This window comes from Peromyscus californicus, unplaced genomic scaffold, assembly GCF_007827085.1.
Source record: "Peromyscus californicus insignis strain IS unplaced genomic scaffold, ASM782708v3 Scaffold_14__1_contigs__length_90479793_seg_2, whole genome shotgun sequence".
Lineage (NCBI taxonomy): Eukaryota > Metazoa > Chordata > Mammalia > Rodentia > Cricetidae > Peromyscus > Peromyscus californicus.
In genome coordinates this window covers 7,412,634-7,432,727 of record NW_026294436.1, presented here as the reverse complement: position 1 = coordinate 7,432,727, position 20,094 = coordinate 7,412,634, and the positions used below count along the sequence as shown (strand labels likewise).

The 20,094-nt window shown below is 45.9% G+C and overlaps 1 protein-coding gene across 7 annotated transcripts in view; it reads right to left on the bottom strand.

Moving 5' to 3' along the window:
• The window catches only part of CUNH2orf76 (chromosome unknown C2orf76 homolog), a 134,069-nt gene that overhangs the window by 75,771 nt on the left and 38,204 nt on the right, over positions 1–20,094 (bottom strand). For 6 of the 7 annotated variants that reach the window (XR_008217842.1, XR_008217843.1, XM_052736750.1 and 3 more), the window contains exons 4-5: positions 11,760–11,797; positions 5,202–5,283 (exon numbers count right to left, since the gene is read on the bottom strand). Coding sequence is in view for 5 of the 7 variants with exons in the window: in XM_052736750.1 (XP_052592710.1) it covers positions 5,202–5,283; positions 11,760–11,797 (120 nt within the window). In the remaining 2 variants the exon portion in view is untranslated. Of the gene's footprint in view, positions 1–302; positions 463–5,201; positions 5,284–11,759; positions 11,798–20,094 lie in introns of all 7 variants that reach the window. The other variant, XM_052736745.1, reaches the window with a different exon arrangement.

Sequence of the window (20,094 nt, the reverse complement as noted above, 5' to 3'; positions counted from 1 at the left end):
GGAAAAGTCCCTAGAAATATCACACTTGACAACTCGACTCCCACTTGTAATTTCCTCTGCTCTCGGGGGACTGCGTCCTCCCCCAGATGTAACCACGGCTTGTTCCCCAGAGGACAGAACACAGCTCTAGGAAATGGAGGAAATTGTTTCTAGGAAGGACCCACATGCTGCCTTGCCAGATCTAGAGGGCATTTTTGGGGATCCCTAGATCACTCCAGGCCCAGAGGTAACTCCATAAAAAGGATCTGATTTGAATCAGAGTCTGATCAAAGCCTTAAAACAAGAAGGGGCAAAATGCTCACTTTGCCAGCATCAGGACCTGAGTGCCATCCTCAAAACCCACATTTTTAAAAAGGCCAGATGTAGTGCACACACTTGTAATCCTGGGACCCGGAAAGTGGACACAAGCAGGTTTCCAGGGCTCACTGGCTGGCTGGTGTGTGGTCCTTCCTCCATACACACCTACAAACATGGATTATGTACCTTTTATTATTTAAAAATATTTAAATATTGTTATGTACGTGTGCGTGTGTGTTTGTGAGTAGGTATATACGTGTGTGTGGGGGGGGGGTACAGGTAGTGGTCAGAAAGAAGGCATTCGATTCCCTGGAGCTGGAGTTACAGGCAGTTTTGAGCCACCCAGTAGGAGTCCTGGGATGCAGGCTCATCTTCTGGAAGAGCATCAAGTGCCTGTAACTGCTGAGTCATCTGTTCAGCCCCATGTGTATGTTTTAAATGATGATATCACAATATATATTTTTTATCCATGGGATAAATATCCACATCAGTGATTCAGACGAGGAACCAGAGAGGGAACCCTACCTCCTTCAGAAGGTGGACCTGAGGAGGCATGCTCCTGTAGACTTAGAAGACTTAGAAGGACACAGAAAGCGGTCCTCGGACTATAGAGCATGAAAGGAAATGCATGCTCTCAGCAGATGTGCATGAGAAAGTCCTGTCCCACACTATAACCTACCTGAGGCTCACCAGTTTTATTCATGACTGCCAATCTTGTAATAACTGCTGGTGGTTCAAGGTCACCCGGATGGACACAGTGGACAGAAACAGGTTCTGAGCCCAAGCCCTGGGAGCCAGGGTGTACCCCAGTTTCTGGGCTCTGCTATGCAGATAGCATCTCTTTCAGCATGCATTTGCCACCCGAGCAATAGTGTGGAAGTATTTTTGACATCGTAACTGTTCCTTCAATCTGTACAGTTTTTCATTTATCTTTTCTATACTGACTACAAGGTTGTTTGCATGTATGTCTATGTCGTATGTGTATATATACATGTGTGTTCAGGTGTGTGTGTGTGTGTGTGTGTGTGTGTGTGTGTGTGCATGTGGAGGCCAGAATTTGATATCAGAAATCTTCCTCAGTCATTTTCCACCTCATTTATGTTTTTACTTTCAAATTCAATTAATTTTAAAAATAGTGTGTGTGTTTGCACATGCTCAGTGATCACTGAAGTAAGAAGGTATAAGAATTTGAGACATAGGAAGTTGTAAGCTGCCCAACATGGGTGCTAGGAACTGAACTTGGGTCCTCTGCAAGAGCAGTGTATAATTTTAGCCACTGAGCCATCTCTCCAAATCTTTGACGTTATTTGTTTGAGACAGGATCTCACTGAACTTGGAGCTCAGTGACTGTTTAGCCTGGCTGGCTAGTGAGCCCTAGAGATTTTCCGGTGTCCACCTCCCCAGCACTGAGATAACAGAAATGGGCCACCGCACCTTGCTGGTTTTGTTGCCTCCCGCCCGCCCGCCCGCCTTCCTCCCTTCCTTCCTTCTTTCTATTTTAATGTGACTGCTAAGGATTAAACTTGGGTTTTTTACCCAGTAAACACTTTACCCATCACCTCTCCAAGTCCTGAAGAGTTCTTCTGTCAGGCTATGTAGTAGGACAGGCCCATAGGGTCGAGAAAATTGACTCAAACCAGTTGCCAAGGCATGCACATAATGTACTTCCTTATGAGCCAACCTGGAGTCTGCCTGAGGGCCTAGCAACAGGAGCTGTCAGAGTTCCTGATTGTGCCCAGCCAATGAGGGATGGCCATGCAATGTCACACAGCCTAGGTGCTGAGAGGAGGGTATATAAGGCTTTCCCCATTATGGACTCCCAGTGTCTGTATCATTGATGCCACGCCTTCTCACCCCCCCTCCCCTGAGTGAGCCATCAGGATCCAGCAACAAGGCCAGCAACTTTTTATGTGTCATTGAACATACTCAACATACGTATTCATAGTTTGTTATTTTTCCTTTAGGTCTGTGTCTTATTTAGGGTTTACACTGCTGTGATGAAGACCATGACCATAAGCAAATTGGGGAGAAAGGAGGTTATTTTGGCTTATAGTTTCACATCACAGTCCATCATTGACAGAAGTCATGTCAGGAACTCAAACTGGGCAGGAACTTGAGGTAAAGGCTGAAGCAGAGATCAAGGAGTCCTACTTACTGGCTTGCTCAGTCTGTACCCAGCACCACCAGCCCAGGGGTGACACCATTCATGGTGAACTGGGCCCTCCCACATTAATTATCAATTAAGAAAATGTATTGCAGGCTTGCCCAGAGGCCACTGCTGGGGGCATTTTCTCACTGGAGGCTCTTGTTTCCCTGAATGACTTTATGTCAAGTTGACATAAAACTAGCCAACACAGTCTCTTTACCATTTTTAGGATCATATTATACATTTCCCCCTCTATACCCTCTCCTCTGAGGTCATGAACTCACATTTTTATTAGATGACAAGATGGCACTTGCTCCAACCTGAAGTCCTAAGTTCCATTCCCTGGGGCCCACATGGTGGGAGGAGAGAACCAACTTCCACAGGTTGTCCTCTGACCTCCATATGCTTACCACAGTGCATACCACTGCACCCCCCTCGCACACGAACACACTTACATAGATGCATACAAAAAAAAGCATAAGAATTTTTTTTGAGACAGGGTCTCACTATGTAGCTCTGGCTATCCTGGAACTCACTCTGTAGACCAGGCTGGTCACTAACTCACAGAGATCCACCTGCCTCTGCCTCCCAAGTGCTAGGATTAAAGGTGTGTATCCCAATACCTAGCAAGTAAAAATACTTTAAAATTATTTTTAAATTGTGACATTAATTCATCTAGAATTTCTTTTTAAATAGAGACTGAGTTAAAGATTTAAAATTTATTTCCTAGAAACTCACATAGTTTTGGCTAATTCATTTCTCCTTTGTTCATTTGCAAGATGTCAACTTTATTATCTCAAAGTCTATCTCCTGAGTCCTTGAGCGTTCTGTCTTCCTTCAGCAGGAGTGTGTCGTCGTCCTCCAAACCCAAACACAACAAAAATTTTACATTGCTTTTCACTGAGCTACTTGTCCACTACCACATCAATACCAGTCTATAACGTTCATTTCGGTGCTGACTTTTAAAGCAAGCCAGCCTTCCTTCCCCCAGGCTCTAGAAGTCTCAATTAGACAAGTGCCCCCCTGCTATAAAAGCAGCATTTGATACACCAAGTGTCAAGTTAAAAAACCATTTCTCACTGGGACAAAATAAACATTCAATACTCATTTGGTGGATGACTTTTTCCAAATAGCAAAAACATTAATTTATTATTTATTTATTTATTTATTTATTTATTTATTTATTTATTTATTTATAGGCAGGCTCTCAGCAGATAGTCTAGATTGGTCTTGCACTTGCTATATAACCCAGGATGACCTGAAATGCACGGCCGTCCAGCCTCAGCCTCCCCTGTGCCAGGACTAAAGGCATGTACCACCATGCCCAGAAAGAAGCCATTATAACTGTCCCAAATTTGATTTTACTTCCAGGGAACTTGATCCTGGATGAAGTTACAGAAAATAATATAAGCATCAGAGAATACAATTCCTGTGCACAATGCAGAGACAGAAAAATGATTTTTAATTTCATATAACAATAAATCTACTGCATTCATAATATGAACAGGCACTAATTACAGCAAATTGTGTAAACTTAACACAGATATCAAGTTTATGATTTCATAACCCACCATTTATTTATTTGTGTCTCTGTGTGTGTCTGTGTCTGTCACTGTGTCTGTGTGTGCAAGTGCCCACGCAGATGCAAGAGTTGATGTGTGAAGAGGCCAAAAGAGGACATCAGTGGTCCTGCTTGCCATCTTATTCCCTTGAGGCAGTGTCTCTCACCGAACCCGTAGCTAGGCGCAGCCAGCAAGCATGAGAGACCCTCCCATCTCCACGCCCCACACTGCTGTGGTTACAGGTACTTACACAGCCACACTCCCCTTTTTTACAGGGGTGCTGGGGATCAAACTCAGGTCCTCACGCTTGCACAGCAAGCTCACCTACCCACGGAACCATCTCCCCAGCCCTTTGACCTATTATTTTAAATCCTGTTTCCATGGAAAGATCACTGTCAGGAATTCACATAAACCATGTGAATCCTTCAAAAGTGGATTCCTGGCACACAGTGAAAGCGGCTCAACTGAACACCTGTCCAAAATGGCAACAACAAAACCGTACGGCTTCCCAGTGTACCCTCACTGTCCACGTCTCTTACCCACTGTACACGGGGACTGACAGAGGAAGTGTGCACTGGGACACTAGCTTGCTCTCAGAGCACAGAGGTGTGTCACAGGCAGCAAGTGCCTTCTGCTTAGAACTCCTGCTCATATTCATGCACATACTGAAGGCCTAAGTAGACTAACACTGACATCTAATGGCCACACAGCATTTCTTTCAAATGGAACTGAACGCACATTCCAAGTTGAAAGGCTAAATCAGGTCATTTTCCCACTGTACACACCAGGCTTATAGTTTAAATTCCACGGCTTAGCTGGCCCTGAGAGTCTTGAGTGACTGTCAGAAGTTACACTGCGGGCTGTACAAACAACATCTCATTTCATTATTCTACATTAGTTCCACTAGGTCCATTTCTCTCCAACTGTGCTGATGACAGTCGGCAGTTAGTGAACTAATAGCCTGTCAATCATTTACAATGACCCTCACCAGAGTTCGGAACAAACCTGCAAAGAACTCTTTGCATTCTGCACGTATGCAGAGCGAACCCCAGTGCCCTGGGTCAGATGATCAGCACGCACAGCATTCTCAGCACAGAGGCTTTACTTTGGGAAGATTCTCAGACACTTTCATCCAGGGGCCCTCGCACACAGGCCGGGAAGCCCCGTGCCCCTCCATCCACCCCAGCCCTTCTTACCTACTCCTGAGTCCTTGAGCGTTCTGTCTTCCTTCAGCAGGAGTGTGTCGTCGTCCTCCAAACCCAACACAAGCTCATTTGTCTAGAAAGAAAGAACCCCCACTTGATCAGGACACTTGGCCAAGATGTCGCAAAGACCTGAGAGTGGTACTTGGAGGGGCTGGGAAACAGATGAGTCAGCAGTGTTCGCCCTGCAAGTACGAGGACCTGCGTTTGGAACCCCGTGCCATGCAATCTCAGTGTTGGGGAGGTGGAGACAGGAGGACCTCTGGAGCTCACTGACCGGCCAGCCTAATCAATCAGCAAGTCCCAGGCCCAGTGAGAGACCCTGTCTCAAAGAGGAATGTGGATGGGACTGGAGAGATGACTCAGAGGTTAGAGCTTGCTGCTCTATCATGAAGACTGGAGTTTAGATCCCAGCACCCACGTCAGACAGCTCACAACACCAGTAACTCTAGCTTCAGAGGATCCAAGACTCTTCTGCACTCTACAGGCACCCTCCACACACACTTACACATACATATGCCCACATGGACACACGCAAATAACCAACAAAGAAATATTTTAAAAAGTAAAGTGGACAATAGAGGAAGACACCCAACACTAACTTCTGGCTTCCATATCCATGCACACATATATGCACCCAGCATGTACATGGGTACACACCTATACCCCCCCCACACACACACACACACAGAGCTGTTACATGGAGTCTCAGCAATAATCTAAGTCATGTTAAATTCTGCTATGGTAAGGAGATAACAGAGAAGATGCAGAATGTAGACCTACTAAGTGCTAACACTGTACGCTACATTGTAGACAGTGCTACAAAGAGGCTTTGGAATCAAACTAGGGTTCCAAGGCACGTTCCCTTGGTGCCCAGCTCTGTGCGCTCAACACTGCAAACTTCTCCAAGCTTTAGTTACCTTGCAGCTACAGAAGGAGAAGTGAGTGCAGCTCCCCTTTTCTTTCCCTAGTACTGAGGAGGATGTGTGATGATCCGATGACCAGTCCGGACCCTCAGCACTGAGTAGGCCCTCTACGTCTGCTCTCACCGTGCTGCGTCATCATCACAAGAACCTGGGAGGAACTGCAAAAATGTAGGCCTGGGGCGTGTGGCTCATCAGAGGTGGAACTGAAGACGCACTCTTGACAAAATGTGACTTCTCAGAGGAGCAACTTGGCCTTCAGTGGCCCTGAGGGCACATATCTAAAAACCTCGCCCAAGCTGACAAAGATTTCAGCCTGTGTCTTATGAACTGTCACATTTCCATGTGATTTGGAGTGGTACTGATGTTTGTTCTCCAGAGATGTTTGCAAATCCAGTTGGACATCACGGGAGACAATTTGGAGTTGTTGTCTCCCCTGAATAGCACCTGGAAGTTCCTGTGGATTGGGCACATGGTACCACCTGCCAATCAGAATCCAGCTGTTCGTAGTCTATTCTAGTTCCCTATATGTGTGTGCATGTGAACGCATGGGTATGTGTGCAATGGAGGCCAGGAGCCAATGTTAGGTGGCTTGCTCAATCTCTACTTTTTGGAGATTTTTGGAACAGGGTCTGTGGAGGTTTGAAAGAAAATGTCCCTCAAAGGGAATGGCACTATTAGAAGGTGTGGCCTTGCTGGAGTGGGGGTTGCCTTGTTAGAAGAAGTGTGTCACCGTGGGACGGGCTTTGAGGTCTCATTTATGCTCAAGCCACACCCAGTATCTCAGTTCACTTCCTGTTGCCTGCAAGATCTAGAACTCTCAGTTACCTCCCCAGCACCATGTCTGTCTGCATGCTGCCATGTCCCGCCATGATGATAATGGACTAAACCTCTGAACTGTAAGCCACCCCAATTAAATGTTTTCCTTTATGAGAGTTGCTGTGGTCATGGTGTCCCTTCACAGCAATAGAAACCCTAACTAAGATAAGGTCTTTCACTGAACCTAGAACTCACTGATTAGCTGGACTAGCTGGCATAAGCCCTGGGGAGCTGCCTGTCTCTGCCTCCCCAGGCTGATTACTAAAAAAAGATTTTCTTTCCTTTTACATACCAACCCCTGTTCCCCCTCCCTCCTCTTCTCCCGCTCCCCCCCCCCCGACATACCCCCATCCCACCTCCATCCCCTCCTCATAGAGAGTGAGGCCTCCTTGGGTGGTCAATACAGGCTATTATACCATGTTGGGGACAGACCAGGCCCCTCCCTCCTGCATCAAGGCTGAGTAAAGCATTGCACCATAGGAAATGGGGTTTAAAAAGCCAGTATGTGTACCCGGGGTAAGTCCTGGTCCCATTACACATCAAGCCATGCAACTTTCACCCCCATCAAGAGAGCCTAGTTCGGGCCTATGCAGGCTTCCCAGCTGTCAGTCCACAGTCTATGAGCTCCCATTAGCTTGGGTTAGCTATTTCTGTGTTTTTTTCCCATCATGATTCTGACCCCCCCTTGCTCTTATAATCTTTCCTTCCTCTCTTCAACTGAACCCAGGATCTTGGCCAAGTGCTTGGCTGTGGGTCTCTGCATCTGCTTCCATCAGCTACTAGATGTAGGTTCTATGATGACAATTAGGGTGGATACCAATCTGAGTGCACATTCTTAGCCATCAGGGAAATGCAAATCAAAATGACTCTGAGATATCAACTTATGCCTATCAGAGGGGCTAAGATAAAAAATATAGATGACAGCCTATGTTGGAGAAGATGTGGAGAAAGGGGAACACTCCTCTACCTGCTGGTGGGAATGCAATCTTGTACAGCCACTCTGGAAATCAGTATGTCAGTATCTCAAAAAATTGGGAATCCACCTACCTCAAGACCCAGCAATACCACTCCTGGGCATATACCCAAAAGATGCTCAACCACACCACAAGGACATGTGCTCAATCATGTTCACAGCAGCATTATTTGTAATAGCCAGAACTTGGAAACAATCTAGATGCCCTTCAACAGAAGAATGGATAAAGAAAACGTGGTACATTTACACAATGGAGTATTATGCAGTGCTAAAAAACAATGTCATCATGAAATTTGCAGGCAAATGGATAGAACTAGAAAAAAATCATCCTGAGTGAGATAACCCAGACCCAGAAAGACAAACACGGTATGTACTCACTCATAAGTCAATGTTAGAAGCAAAGCAAAGGATAACCAGGCTACAAATCCATAACCCAGAGAAGCTAGGTAAAGAGAAGGACACTAAGAGGGACACACATGGATTGCCCCAGGAAGGGAAAAGAGTTAAGATCTCCTGGGCAAACTGAGAGGGGAGAATAGAGGGGAAGGGGTGGGAGGGGAAAGGAGGTGGGAACATGGGGAAGAGACAAGGAGGGAGAGCAATGAAAGAGATATCTTGACAGCCTGTACCATTAAAGGGATGGGGAGAAATCTGCAGCTAGGGAAAACCCCAGGAACTCAGGAGATTGTCCCCAGCTAAGACTCATAGCAATGATAGAGAGGGTTCTCACACACCTGGCTTTTTATGTGAGTTCTGGGGACCTCAACCCTGATCCTCAAGCACTTTACTGATGAAATCATTTCCCAAGCCCAGTCCACCGTATTTCCAGAATATGTCTGAGACAGACTCAACAGAAAGGTCTCTCCACTGCCAAACAGAAGCCCCACAAGCCAGAGGCCACGTTCCATGGATCATGAACTTCACTCAGTACAGACAGAGGGTCTTGAACTCCAGAGTACATTCACCAAAAAAAAAAAAAAAAAAAAAAAATTCAACGCTTCATTAAAAAGTTCTTTTAGAACACAGAATCTAAACACAAAATCCCCCAAGCACATAGAGAGTGAAAACTGCAGTCTCCCACCCCTATGCCCTAGCTACTGAGCTGTCCTCTGCAGAACCTGTACCTGGCCACGTGTGCTTCCTGACACCACCGACATATGTGTCACATGTGTGGAGATGTGCCTGTAAACTTCGCTGTGCAAACAGAAATGCATCCTGTGCCGTCTTCTAAAGTCTTACGGTTTTTCTCTCTTAAAACTATGGCTGTAGGGCAGGAGAGATGGCTCACCCACCAAGTAAGAGCATTTTCTGTGCAAGCATGAGGACTTGAGTTCAAATCCCCAGCTCCCTCAAGAGGCTGAGGGTGCCTGTGACTTCAGTGCTATATGGAGTACAGACAGGAGTCGCTGGGGCTCACTGGCTGCCAGCCTAATTCCAGGCTCAGTGAGAGAGCCTGTCTCCAGGGAGTGTGGCAGAGAGTGACCGAGCAGGACCCGACTCCCTCCGCTGGCCACAGCACACACACATATGCACATATACACGGGGGTGGGATGGGATGGGGGGGTTCTGAGCTCCAGCGTCCATGGCTCTGCTTATTATAAATGCCATGCTTGCCCCTCCATGATGGACTGGGTTTTAGGATATAAAATGATAAAGAAATAAATAACTCCCTCTCTCAAGCCTCTTTTGTGAGGTATCCTACCACAGCAAAGAGAAAAGTAACTAATAAAACATAAAACAAAACCATACCTCGCCTTCTCTACTGTTTAGAAATCAGAATGAACACACTCCATGGATGAAACCTGTGGTCAGACTGTGCTAGAACATTCTGGTATCCACAAAAGGAACGGGTGCCACATGTAGTCTCAGACATGCGTGAGACACTGTCAAATGTTCATACGCAATAAATGTCACCAGGTCCCTAACCTGACACCAGCTGACACTCTCAGCCACTTGTCACCAGGTTCCTAACTGACACCAGCTGACACTCTCAGCCACTTGCTCTGTATCACCTGTGACACACATTTATCTGAAAGCTTGAGTTTACAATGGCACCAATGACTTGAAACAAAAATAAAATGAAATCAATTCATTGATAAATACTTCATTCAAAACTTGTTAGGGAGAGCCAGAGAGATGGCGCAGAGGGGAAAAGCACCTGAGGCCAAGCCTGAAGACCTCGATCCTTGTAACCCACATAGCAGGAGAGAACAGACTCCTGAAAGTCACCCTCTGACCTTCACACATGCACTCACCCACATACACTTGCAATAAATAAATAAACGAAAATGCAATCAAGATTTTAAAATTACAAAAATCCCTATGACCTAGGCATTACACTCGATGCTAGACATAAGAAGAGGCTCGAATAATAACATGGTCCCTCAGGGCTGGGACGTAGTCCAGTCAGTCAAGTGTTTGCCACAAAAGTGTGAGGACCTGGGTTCAAAAGCTGGTCACGGTGGTGCAATCCCAGTGTTGGCAATGTGGAGAAAAGATGGTCCTGGGGATAAGCCAGCCAGTGTAGCCAAATCATGAGCCCCAGGCTCAGTGAGAGATCCTATCTAAAAGATAAGGTGGAAGCCAGGCTTGGTGGCACACACCTTAAATCCCAGCACTCCCCAGGCACAAGCAGGTAGATCTCAGTGAGTTCAACGCCCGCCTGGTCTACATACTGAGTTCCAGGCCATGCAGACCCAGATAGTGAGACCCTGTCTCAAAAAACTACAATAAAAAGTGGAGGGGCTGGAGAGATGGCTCAGAGGTTAAGAGCACTGGCTGCTCTTCCAGAGGTCCCGAGTTCAATTCCCAGCACCCACATGGTAGCTCACAACCATCTGTAATGAGATCTTGTGCCCTCTTCTGATGTGCAGACATAGTGCAGGCAAAATACTGTATACATAATAAATAAATCTTAAAAAAAAAAAAAAAAAAAAGTGGAGAACAATTAAGGAAGGCATTCCATTTGGACCTCTGGTCTTCACATGCATGTGCACACCTGTCTCCATACACACATGTAGATGCACACGTACACACAGACATACACACGCCCACACAAAGGTGTGTCCCTTATCCTTGAGCAGTTAATGTAAGAGTGAGTTGACACGTCCAATGAGGAGTCTATGAAAGGTCACCGAGGCTCCAGAGAAAAGACGTTCCCATCCCATCTGAGAGGCACACCTTTGGTGGCAACGTCATCAGAACCTTACACAAATATTCAAGAAGGTATGAATGAAAGCACAAAACACATAAACACACAGCTCTCTTCAGGTAAGGGGCACCCTGGAGAGGTGGGCGTGGCCTCTGTGACAGCACCCACCAGGGCTCTTGTGGTCTGCATCTGTACACAGAGTACCGGTATTTGCTTCTGGGCCTTTGTTTCTGGTGCAGAATTAGGAGGGCAGGCTGCCGGACAGCAGGTCACAGTCCACACACGAAATGCTGCTTCAGCTTAGTCTCTGAGACAGTGTCTTCCTGAACCTGGAGCTCACCAATTCAGCTAGGCTGACCTGGCTCAATTGATCCCGTCTCCCAATTCCCAGTGCTGGGATTACAGCTGTGCACCACTGCATCTGACTTTCACCTGGGTGCTGGGGAACCAAACTCAGGTCCCCATGCCTGTAAGGTAAACACTACTGACTGGGTCATCTCCCAGACCCTATTTTTCTTTCCCTTTAATAGGAAAGGAAGGCTGTAGAGAGCACTCCTCCAAAATTTAATTCCTAGAGTAGGAGATTTTAGGCACACACCTCCATTTGCATACTCCCCATTCCAACAACACTGGTGAAGCTGGTGTCCAGAAACCCCACCCATCAGAAACCCCGCCCACAGACACACCTTTGCTTTGTGAGCTTGATGAAGAATCTTCAGTGTATCTGAAAGAAAAACAAAACAAGTTCTTTGTTCACACAGATTTATCTAAAACTTCTGTTGTAATTATTAGGTGAGAAACTGGAAACACGGAACCCCTTTCTTTATAAACACACCTATTTAAAATCTGTCCTACTATAAGAGAAAACGCACTTTAGCAAATCATTCAAAGTGCAGCAGGCAGAAGTGGGCTCCGTGGTGGACGCTCGCCTGGCAGAGGGAGGTCCCGGCAGAAACGAGGTGGGGACCCCAAGGAGAAACCAGAGAGGAGAGAAGGGAAGACAGAGGAACCGAGAGGGAGGAAGAGGAAGAGGGAGGGAGAGACACACAGACATTTTAAATCGGTAAGTGTACAACCTTTTGACACTGAGAGATACGAAATTGTCATCTCTAAGTTCATAATCAGGAACCACGGAATTACCAAAAACAAATCACAGAAAGTTTTACAATTTTTTAAGTTAGTGTCACTTATGTACTGGGTTCATGAGGCCTGTGGGTCAGGCATGTTTGTGTGGGTTCAGAGCTTAGGCTTTGACATGTAACCATGGAGCAGCAGAACTGGAAGTCTCAACAGCGAACACAACTCCATTTTATCTTCTAGAGCCACTAAAGGCCAAGAAGGAACAATTAAAAAAAAACCCACATATGCACTCAGGAGGCAGGGGCAGGCGGATCTTTGTGAGTTCGAGGCCAGCCTGGTCTACAGAGCGAGATCCTGGAAAGGCACAAAGATACAGAGAGAAACCCTGTCTCAAAAAAAACCAAAAAAACCAAAAACAAAAACAAAACACACACACATATAAATCTTAAATTAAGACACAGTGACAGGCAGGCATAGTAGCGCACACCTTTAATCCCAGCACTCAGGAGACAGAGGCAGGCAGATCTCTATGAGTTTCAGGCTAGCCTGGGCTACAGGGCAAGTTCCGGCCAAGGCTGCACGGTGGGACACAAGTGAAGAAAAGTGGCTTTAAAAAATCACTAATCCTTTGGCGGCAGTTACAAGGCCTGCAGAATTCAAACATTATCTAGGCTCAGTGGTCATGTGAACACGCCAATGCCCAAAAGACACAATATCTGTTATTCTTTTTGTGTGCATTTATGTGTGTGCGTGGTGTGTATGTATGTGTATGGGTGCATAGATGTATGTGCCTGTACATGCATATATGTGTACATGCATGTATGTACGTCTGTATGTGTGCACAGGTGAATGCATGTGTGTATGGGTGCATGTACATGTTTGTGCATAGTATGCATGTTGCATGTACATGCACAAGGAGGCCGGAGGTTAATGTCAGGTATCTTCCCCTATTCCTCTTCACTCAATGTTTAGAGACAGTCTTTCACTGAACCTGTAAGCATTGGAACTCAGATGGAAAGGTATCCTGGCAGGTGGGAGCCAAGGAACACCACCAAGTCACTTTGCAGCTTACAGCTCTGCCCCAGGGAAAGGTTTTCCCAATACAGTGTAACAACTCTGCTCTGACAGGGGAGGTTTCCCCGGCGAAGTTGTTACAGCTCTGCTCAGGTCCAGAGAAGTGATACAGCTGGGCTTGGCTAGTGGGGAAGTGTTAGAATTCTGCTCCACTCCAGCTCAGGAGAAAGTTTAATAATTTTCTACAAACATTTCCAATACAGCTAGGCTTCTCTCCAGGAAAAGTGTCACACTGCCCAACAAACCTCTTTTGAGATGTACTGGGAAGGAAAAATCCAGGAGGGTGGCTGCCTCTAGGGTGAGCAGTGGCCAAAAACGGAACCAAGTACAGAGATTATATAGGGTTTGTGGGGGGGGGGGGGGGGGGCTTTCCAGGGGAGCTTGGGATTGGTGGGGTTTTGTAGCCTAATTCTGGGGCAAGCTCAGGACTGGTGCAAGGATTCTGTGCTCAGAGATCTCAGGGATTGGTGGGATTCTGTGCTCAGGGATTGGTGGGATTTCAAGCTCTGGTCCTGAGGTCAAGTCAGGATCAAGGTGTTTCTCCTCGGCCCTTTTTACCCTACAGAACCTGGAATTCACATATTCTGCTCAACTGGCAGGCCAGTGAGTCCCAGGGATCTTCCTGTCTCTGCCCTGCCAGGGTTAGCATTTCGGGTGTGTGCCACCACATCCAGCTTATTCTGTGAGTGCTGGGAGTCAAACTCAGACAGCTATGGTTCTGAGATAAGCATTTTATCCACTGAGCCTGCTTCATTGGAACCCACTCCACTCCTAACTGCTGGCGCTGAAACCAGGCCATCCTGCATTTTTGCCACACACTATTTCTCTACACTCGGGTGAAACTTGAACCCTGAATTCTCTACTATCTGCATGTGGTTGAAGATGTGAACTCTGAGCTTCCTGATCAGGCCCCTGCTGCCATGCTTCCTCCGCCATTACGGACTCTCCGTCTGGAACCACAATCCATATAAACTCTTGCATTTACAAACATTTTACAGACCCCTCCAACTCTAAGATAACCAGCCCCGAGTTATACAGCAGACACAGGTATTCTGCATACTTGAATTCTAAAAGTTTCTGGTTCTCCGCTTCATTTTCTAAACAGTTTAATTACTGTATTATGATTAGTGTGTAGTTCTATCTGAAAAAGCTCTCAACAGTACACTAAGTTCCACTCTACTGGCTACACTGTAATAAAGGATCTGTAACACTCAATCCCACTCTACTGGCTACACTGTAATAAAGAATCTGTAACACTCAATCCCACTCTACTGGCTACACTGTAATAAAGGATCTGTAACACTCAATCCCACTCTACTGGCTCCACTGTAATAAAGGATCTGTAACACTCAATCCCACTCTACTGGCTACACTGTAATAAAGGATCTGTAACACTCAACCCCACTCTACTGGCTCCACTGTAATAAAGGATCTGTAACACTCAATCCCACTCTACTGGCTACACTGTAATAAAAAATCTGTAACACTAAACTCCGCTCTATGGTTACGTTATAAAAAAGAATCTGTATGAAAAGCAGGGTCTTTTGAGCACACCTCAGGGTAGCTAGGTCATCATAGGGTCTGTCATCCAGTGAAGAATGGCACTGTGTAAGGACACTTGTAGCTCCTCTGTCTTCCTCAGGCACCAGGCTTGGACATGGTGCACATACACGTGTGAGAAAACACTCATTGTCTTAGTTAGGGTTTTTATTGCTATGAAGAGACACCATGACCACGGCAACTCTTGTAAATGAAAACAATTAATTGGGGTGGCTCGCTTACAGTTCAGAGGTTCTATCCATTATCATCATGGCGGGGAGCATGGCAGCATGCAGGCGGACATGGTGCTGGAGGAACAGCTGAGAATCCTACATCTTGCACCCAACAGGAAGTCAGCAGACTCACTGGGTAGTATTCCAAGCATAGGAAGCCTCAAAGGCCACCCTACATACATACTTCCTCCAACAAGGCCACACCTCCTAACAGCGCCACCCTTTGGAGGCCATTTTCTTTCAAACCACCACACTCATACACTGTGAAGTATTCATCTTCAACAGTCAGGATGGGAAGAGGGATCAGTCAGTAAAGTGCTAGCTGTCCAAGCAGGAGAGCCTGAGGTCCATCCCCAGAACCCATGTAAAAAAGCCAGGTTTAATGGCACACACCTGTGATCCCAGCACTGGGGAGGTGGAGACTAACAGACCCCTGGAGCTCATTGGCTGGCCAAGTCCAGCTGAGTAAGTGAGCTCCAGGTTCAGTGAGAGACCCTGTCTGAAAATAAATAAATAAGGTGGATAGTGCTAGAGGAAGATACCAGATGTCAACACACACTTGCATATATGTACACTCCCCCACACATATGTACACATACAAATACATACACACATAAACACACAAGAAAGAAAGAAGAATCAACTTTCAATTATCCATTGCAATCTTTTTTTTTTATTAGTTATTTTTATGTGCATTGGTGTTTTGCATGCATGTATGTCTGTGTGAGCATGCCAGATCCCCTGGAACTGGAGTAACAGAAAGTTGTGAGCTACTACATGGGTGCTGGGAATTTGAACCTGGGTCCTCTGGAAAAGCAGCCAGTGATCTGAACTGCTGAACCATCTCTCCAGCCCACAATCTTTTTTATTATTGCAATTTTAACACTATTTCAGCACCCTAGGACCATAACTATAGATTTTTAAACTATTTCTTGTGTGTGTGTGTGTGTGTGTGTGTGTGTGTGTGTGTGTGTGTGTGTGTGTTGGGGTTGGGGTTCTCTCCTCCCACCACATGGGCCCTGGTGATGAGACTGAGTTGGCAAGCTGGGGAGTAAGTGCCTTTACTCACTGAGCCAGCTCGCCTATAACTCTTGTTTTTTGAGCTAGCTCTGGCTACCCTAGAACACACTTTATAAACCAGGGTGGCCTCCAACTCACAGAGACCTGAGTGCTGGGATTAAAGGTGTGTGCCACCACACCTAGCTTAAACCCAGACTCTTAAGGAATAAAAATAAATATAGCCTAAGTAAAATATGAGCATCATCAGGAATGTGAATATGCCCCAAATGCCAAAATAAATTCACAATGGACCCAGAAAAAGAAGCAAACGTGACTTTTAGATTATCTACAATTCTGGGTCTCCCACTGCATTCTTTTTTGTCACTAAAAATCCATGTCCATCTAGTATTTGAGACAAGGGGGATACCAACAGTAATTTATTTTAAGTAAAGAAGCTTGGGGTCTGTAGACTCCACCTGCAAAATTGTATTCTGAACTATGAGTATTATCCATGACCTATACATTTTGTTAATAAGATTTTTAAAAGTTGTGTGTGGGTTCATGTACAAGTACATGTACATGTGCCTTCATGTGGAAGCTAGCAATGAACCTTGGGTTTTATTCTCCAGGTGATATCCACCTTGTCTTTTTTTTTTTTAAGATTTATTTGTGTGTGTGTGTGTGTGTGTGTGTGTGTGTGTGTGTGTTCACGCTCGTACACACAAATCATATGTGTGGCATGCCCACACAGGCCAAAAGAGGACCTACTGGAGATGGAGTTACAGGCGATTGTAAGATACTAGGACCGCCGGGCGGTGGTGGCGCACGCCTTTAATCCCAGCACTCGGGAGGCAGAGACAGGCGGATCTCTGTGAGTTCGAGGCCAGCCTGGTCTGCAGTGCGAGATCCAGGAAAGGCGCAAAGCTGCACAGAGAAACCCTGTCTCGAAAAACCAAAAAAAAAAAAAAAAAAAAAAGATACTAGGACCAGTTGCTTGGAACTGAACTCAGATCCTTTTCAAGAGCGGTGCACACTCTTAACTGCTGAGCCATCTCTCCAGCCCTCCCCGGTCTGCCCTGCAGCTCTCCATGTAAGCAAGGCTGCCTAACCAGCAGACTCCAGGAACCTGCTTATCTCCACCTCCTCAGTGCTGGCATCACAAGAGCCCACCACCAGGCTGGGCTTTTACGTGGGTGCCTGGGATCAAACAAAGGTCCTTATATGTGCAAAGCAAGTGCTTTACCAAATGAGCTACTGTTTAATGCAAATGCATATTTTCAATTTGTTTTCTATTATGTGTACATGAGAGGATATATATGTACCATGCAAGTGCCTGGTGCCATCAAAAGTCAGAAGAAGGCATTCAATCCCCACGGAACTGTAGTTGAGGATGGCTATGAGCAGACACATCTGTGCTGGGAATCAAACCTGGGTCCTCTGCAAAAGCAACACGTTCTCTAACTGCTGAGAAACCTCCCCAGACCCTAAAGGGAAATAACGCTCCAGCAGGCTCAGCAAACCCACAAAAGGGGAAGCTACATTTTCTCAGCAGGACAAAAATGGTGCGAACAGAAATTTTTACCCAGATTTTTCTCTTCAACAGAAATTGGCAAAACCAAAGAAAGTAGAGAAAAATGTCACTTCCTCTACAGTGATGTCCTCAGTCACTCTGACTTTGGGGTGGTTTGTTTGCTTGTTGTTTTTGCCTGGGTTTGATTTTTGTTTGTTTGTTTGAAACAGGGTCTCAGGTTGCCCAGGCTGGTTTTGAACTTGCTGTGTGGCCAAGGCTAGGCTTGAACTCCTGATCCTCCAGCTTCTAACTCCCCAAGTGCTGGCATTGCAGACATGAGAATTTTGACTTCTTAAAAAAAAAAAAAAACCCAAACCCACTTTATTAACAAAAACATCTTGCCTTAATAAAAAGTCCTTGAAAAATGCAACTTCATAAATATATCATCCCAAGGCTAGGGAGCTGGCTCGAGGGTAAGAATGTGTGCTGCTTTTTCAGAGAACAGGAACCCATGCTGGGTAGCCCACCATCACCTGAGACTTTACTTCAGGAGATCCGATGCTCTCCCCTGGCCTCCACAGGAACACACACACACACACACACACACACACACACACACACACACACACAGAGCATCCACACACAGAGACACATATGCAAATAAAGATAAATCTTTAAAAATTATATCTAAACAGGGTCTGTAAAAGTGGTTCAGCAGTTAAGAGGATCCAGGTTTGGTTCCCAGCACACATGGGATGGCTCACAACTGTCAGTAACTCCAGTTATGGGGAATCTGACACGGCTTCTGTGGACACGGTATACACATACACACACACACACACACACACACACACACACACACACACACACACACACACAGAGGCAGACACATACACATAATCACTACCACAGAGAAAATGGAGTTCTAAATGTTTAAAGTAAAAAAATAGTATTGTATATTTGTGGAGTATTCAACATGCTAGCCCATGCTTTGTTAAATTTCATACTACATCAAAACCATACCAGGCTAGCTGGGTGTAGTGACACACATGTTTCATCCCAGATTTCAGGAAGCAGAGACATGCAGATCTCTGTGAATTTGAGGCCAGCCTGGTCTACATAGAGAGTTCCCGGTCAGCCTAGGCTACATAGAGAGTTCCAGGTCAGCCTGGGTTACATAGAGAGACTTGGTCTCAAAACAAACAAACAATAAATAAAATTTAAAGACTCACACACAAGGTTTAGCAGACTGTACAGAAGTCAGGATTTCTGTGTGTCCAAACGCATGGTAGCTGAACCCCCAGGACAAACAGCTTATTCAACAGCTGTAGACGCTGATCATATAGGAAGAGAGCCTCAGAAATCACTGCGGCTGTAAGAGCGGGTCCTTCGCCCAACAGCACAGAACCAGTGACCAGCAGGAGTGAACCTGCCGCTGCGCCGCCCCCCCCACTTCACACTCAGTACACTACTGTTCTGTTGCCACAAGCCAGACAAGTACCAGATGACCACGGCAGGTGAAAAGCTGGCACCAAGCCTTTCCTAAGCGAGACAAAGCAGTGGACTGTTCCTCAGCCAGACCCAGCCGAAGAGCGTCTCCACACCTGCCGGGGTCCAGTGCCTCTGTAATTCCTTCCTAGGTTCCTGCCTGCTCATCCAAACACATGGAAATGCTATGATGCAAGGAGTTAATGAGACAGAGGAATCTCCATGACGTGTTCTCTACCCCAATGAGACTTAGCAACCTGGAGCCTCAGATGGTTGTACTTTCTTCTTTAATAGTGTGTGTGTGTGTGTGTGTGTGTGTGTGTGTGTGTGTGTGTGTGTGACAGTGTGGAGACCAGAGGATAACTTCGACTGTCCTTCCTTGGGAGCCATCCACTCTGTTATTTATTTACTTACTTATTTTTGAGACAGAATTTCTCACTGGCCTAGAGCTCACTGGTTACATTAGGCTGGTCTGGCCAGCAAGCCCCAAGAACACACCTGACTCTACCTCCCTGGCTCTGGGATTACAAACATGTGCCACTGTGCCCAGCATGTTTGATAAGGGGATTGAATTTAGGTCCTCATTCTTGTCCAGGAAGCACTTAGCCAAATGAGCCATCAAGAGCTCCCCAGATCTGCTTTCATTGTTTTAAAAGTTATCTTTTAAGAGAGCTGGCATTGCACACATTTGCCCCCCCCACACACACACACATGCACATACACACACACACACACACACACACATTCACACATACAATATGCAAAAAGGGAAACTATATGTAATTTGCAGGTGGATTCAAGCTTAAGATTTGAGATTCTATTCATGGCATTCTCCTCCAAAAGCTGTGAAAGCCACAATTGAGAAGTCTCATATTTCCCTCAATCATGCTTTTGATTCCTTTCTCTGCTTCAATACTGAGTATGTAAATGCTTGAGGTTTCATAAATCAAAGTACTTTCCACTCAGTGCCTCTGCCTCCTGCCTGACTGCCTCTGCAACCTCACAATTAGACTGTGGTATTAAAATGCAGGCCCACGTAGATTGTGATTTAGAAAGACTGTAGGTCATTGGTTGCCCTATCAGACGGGAATGGAATGA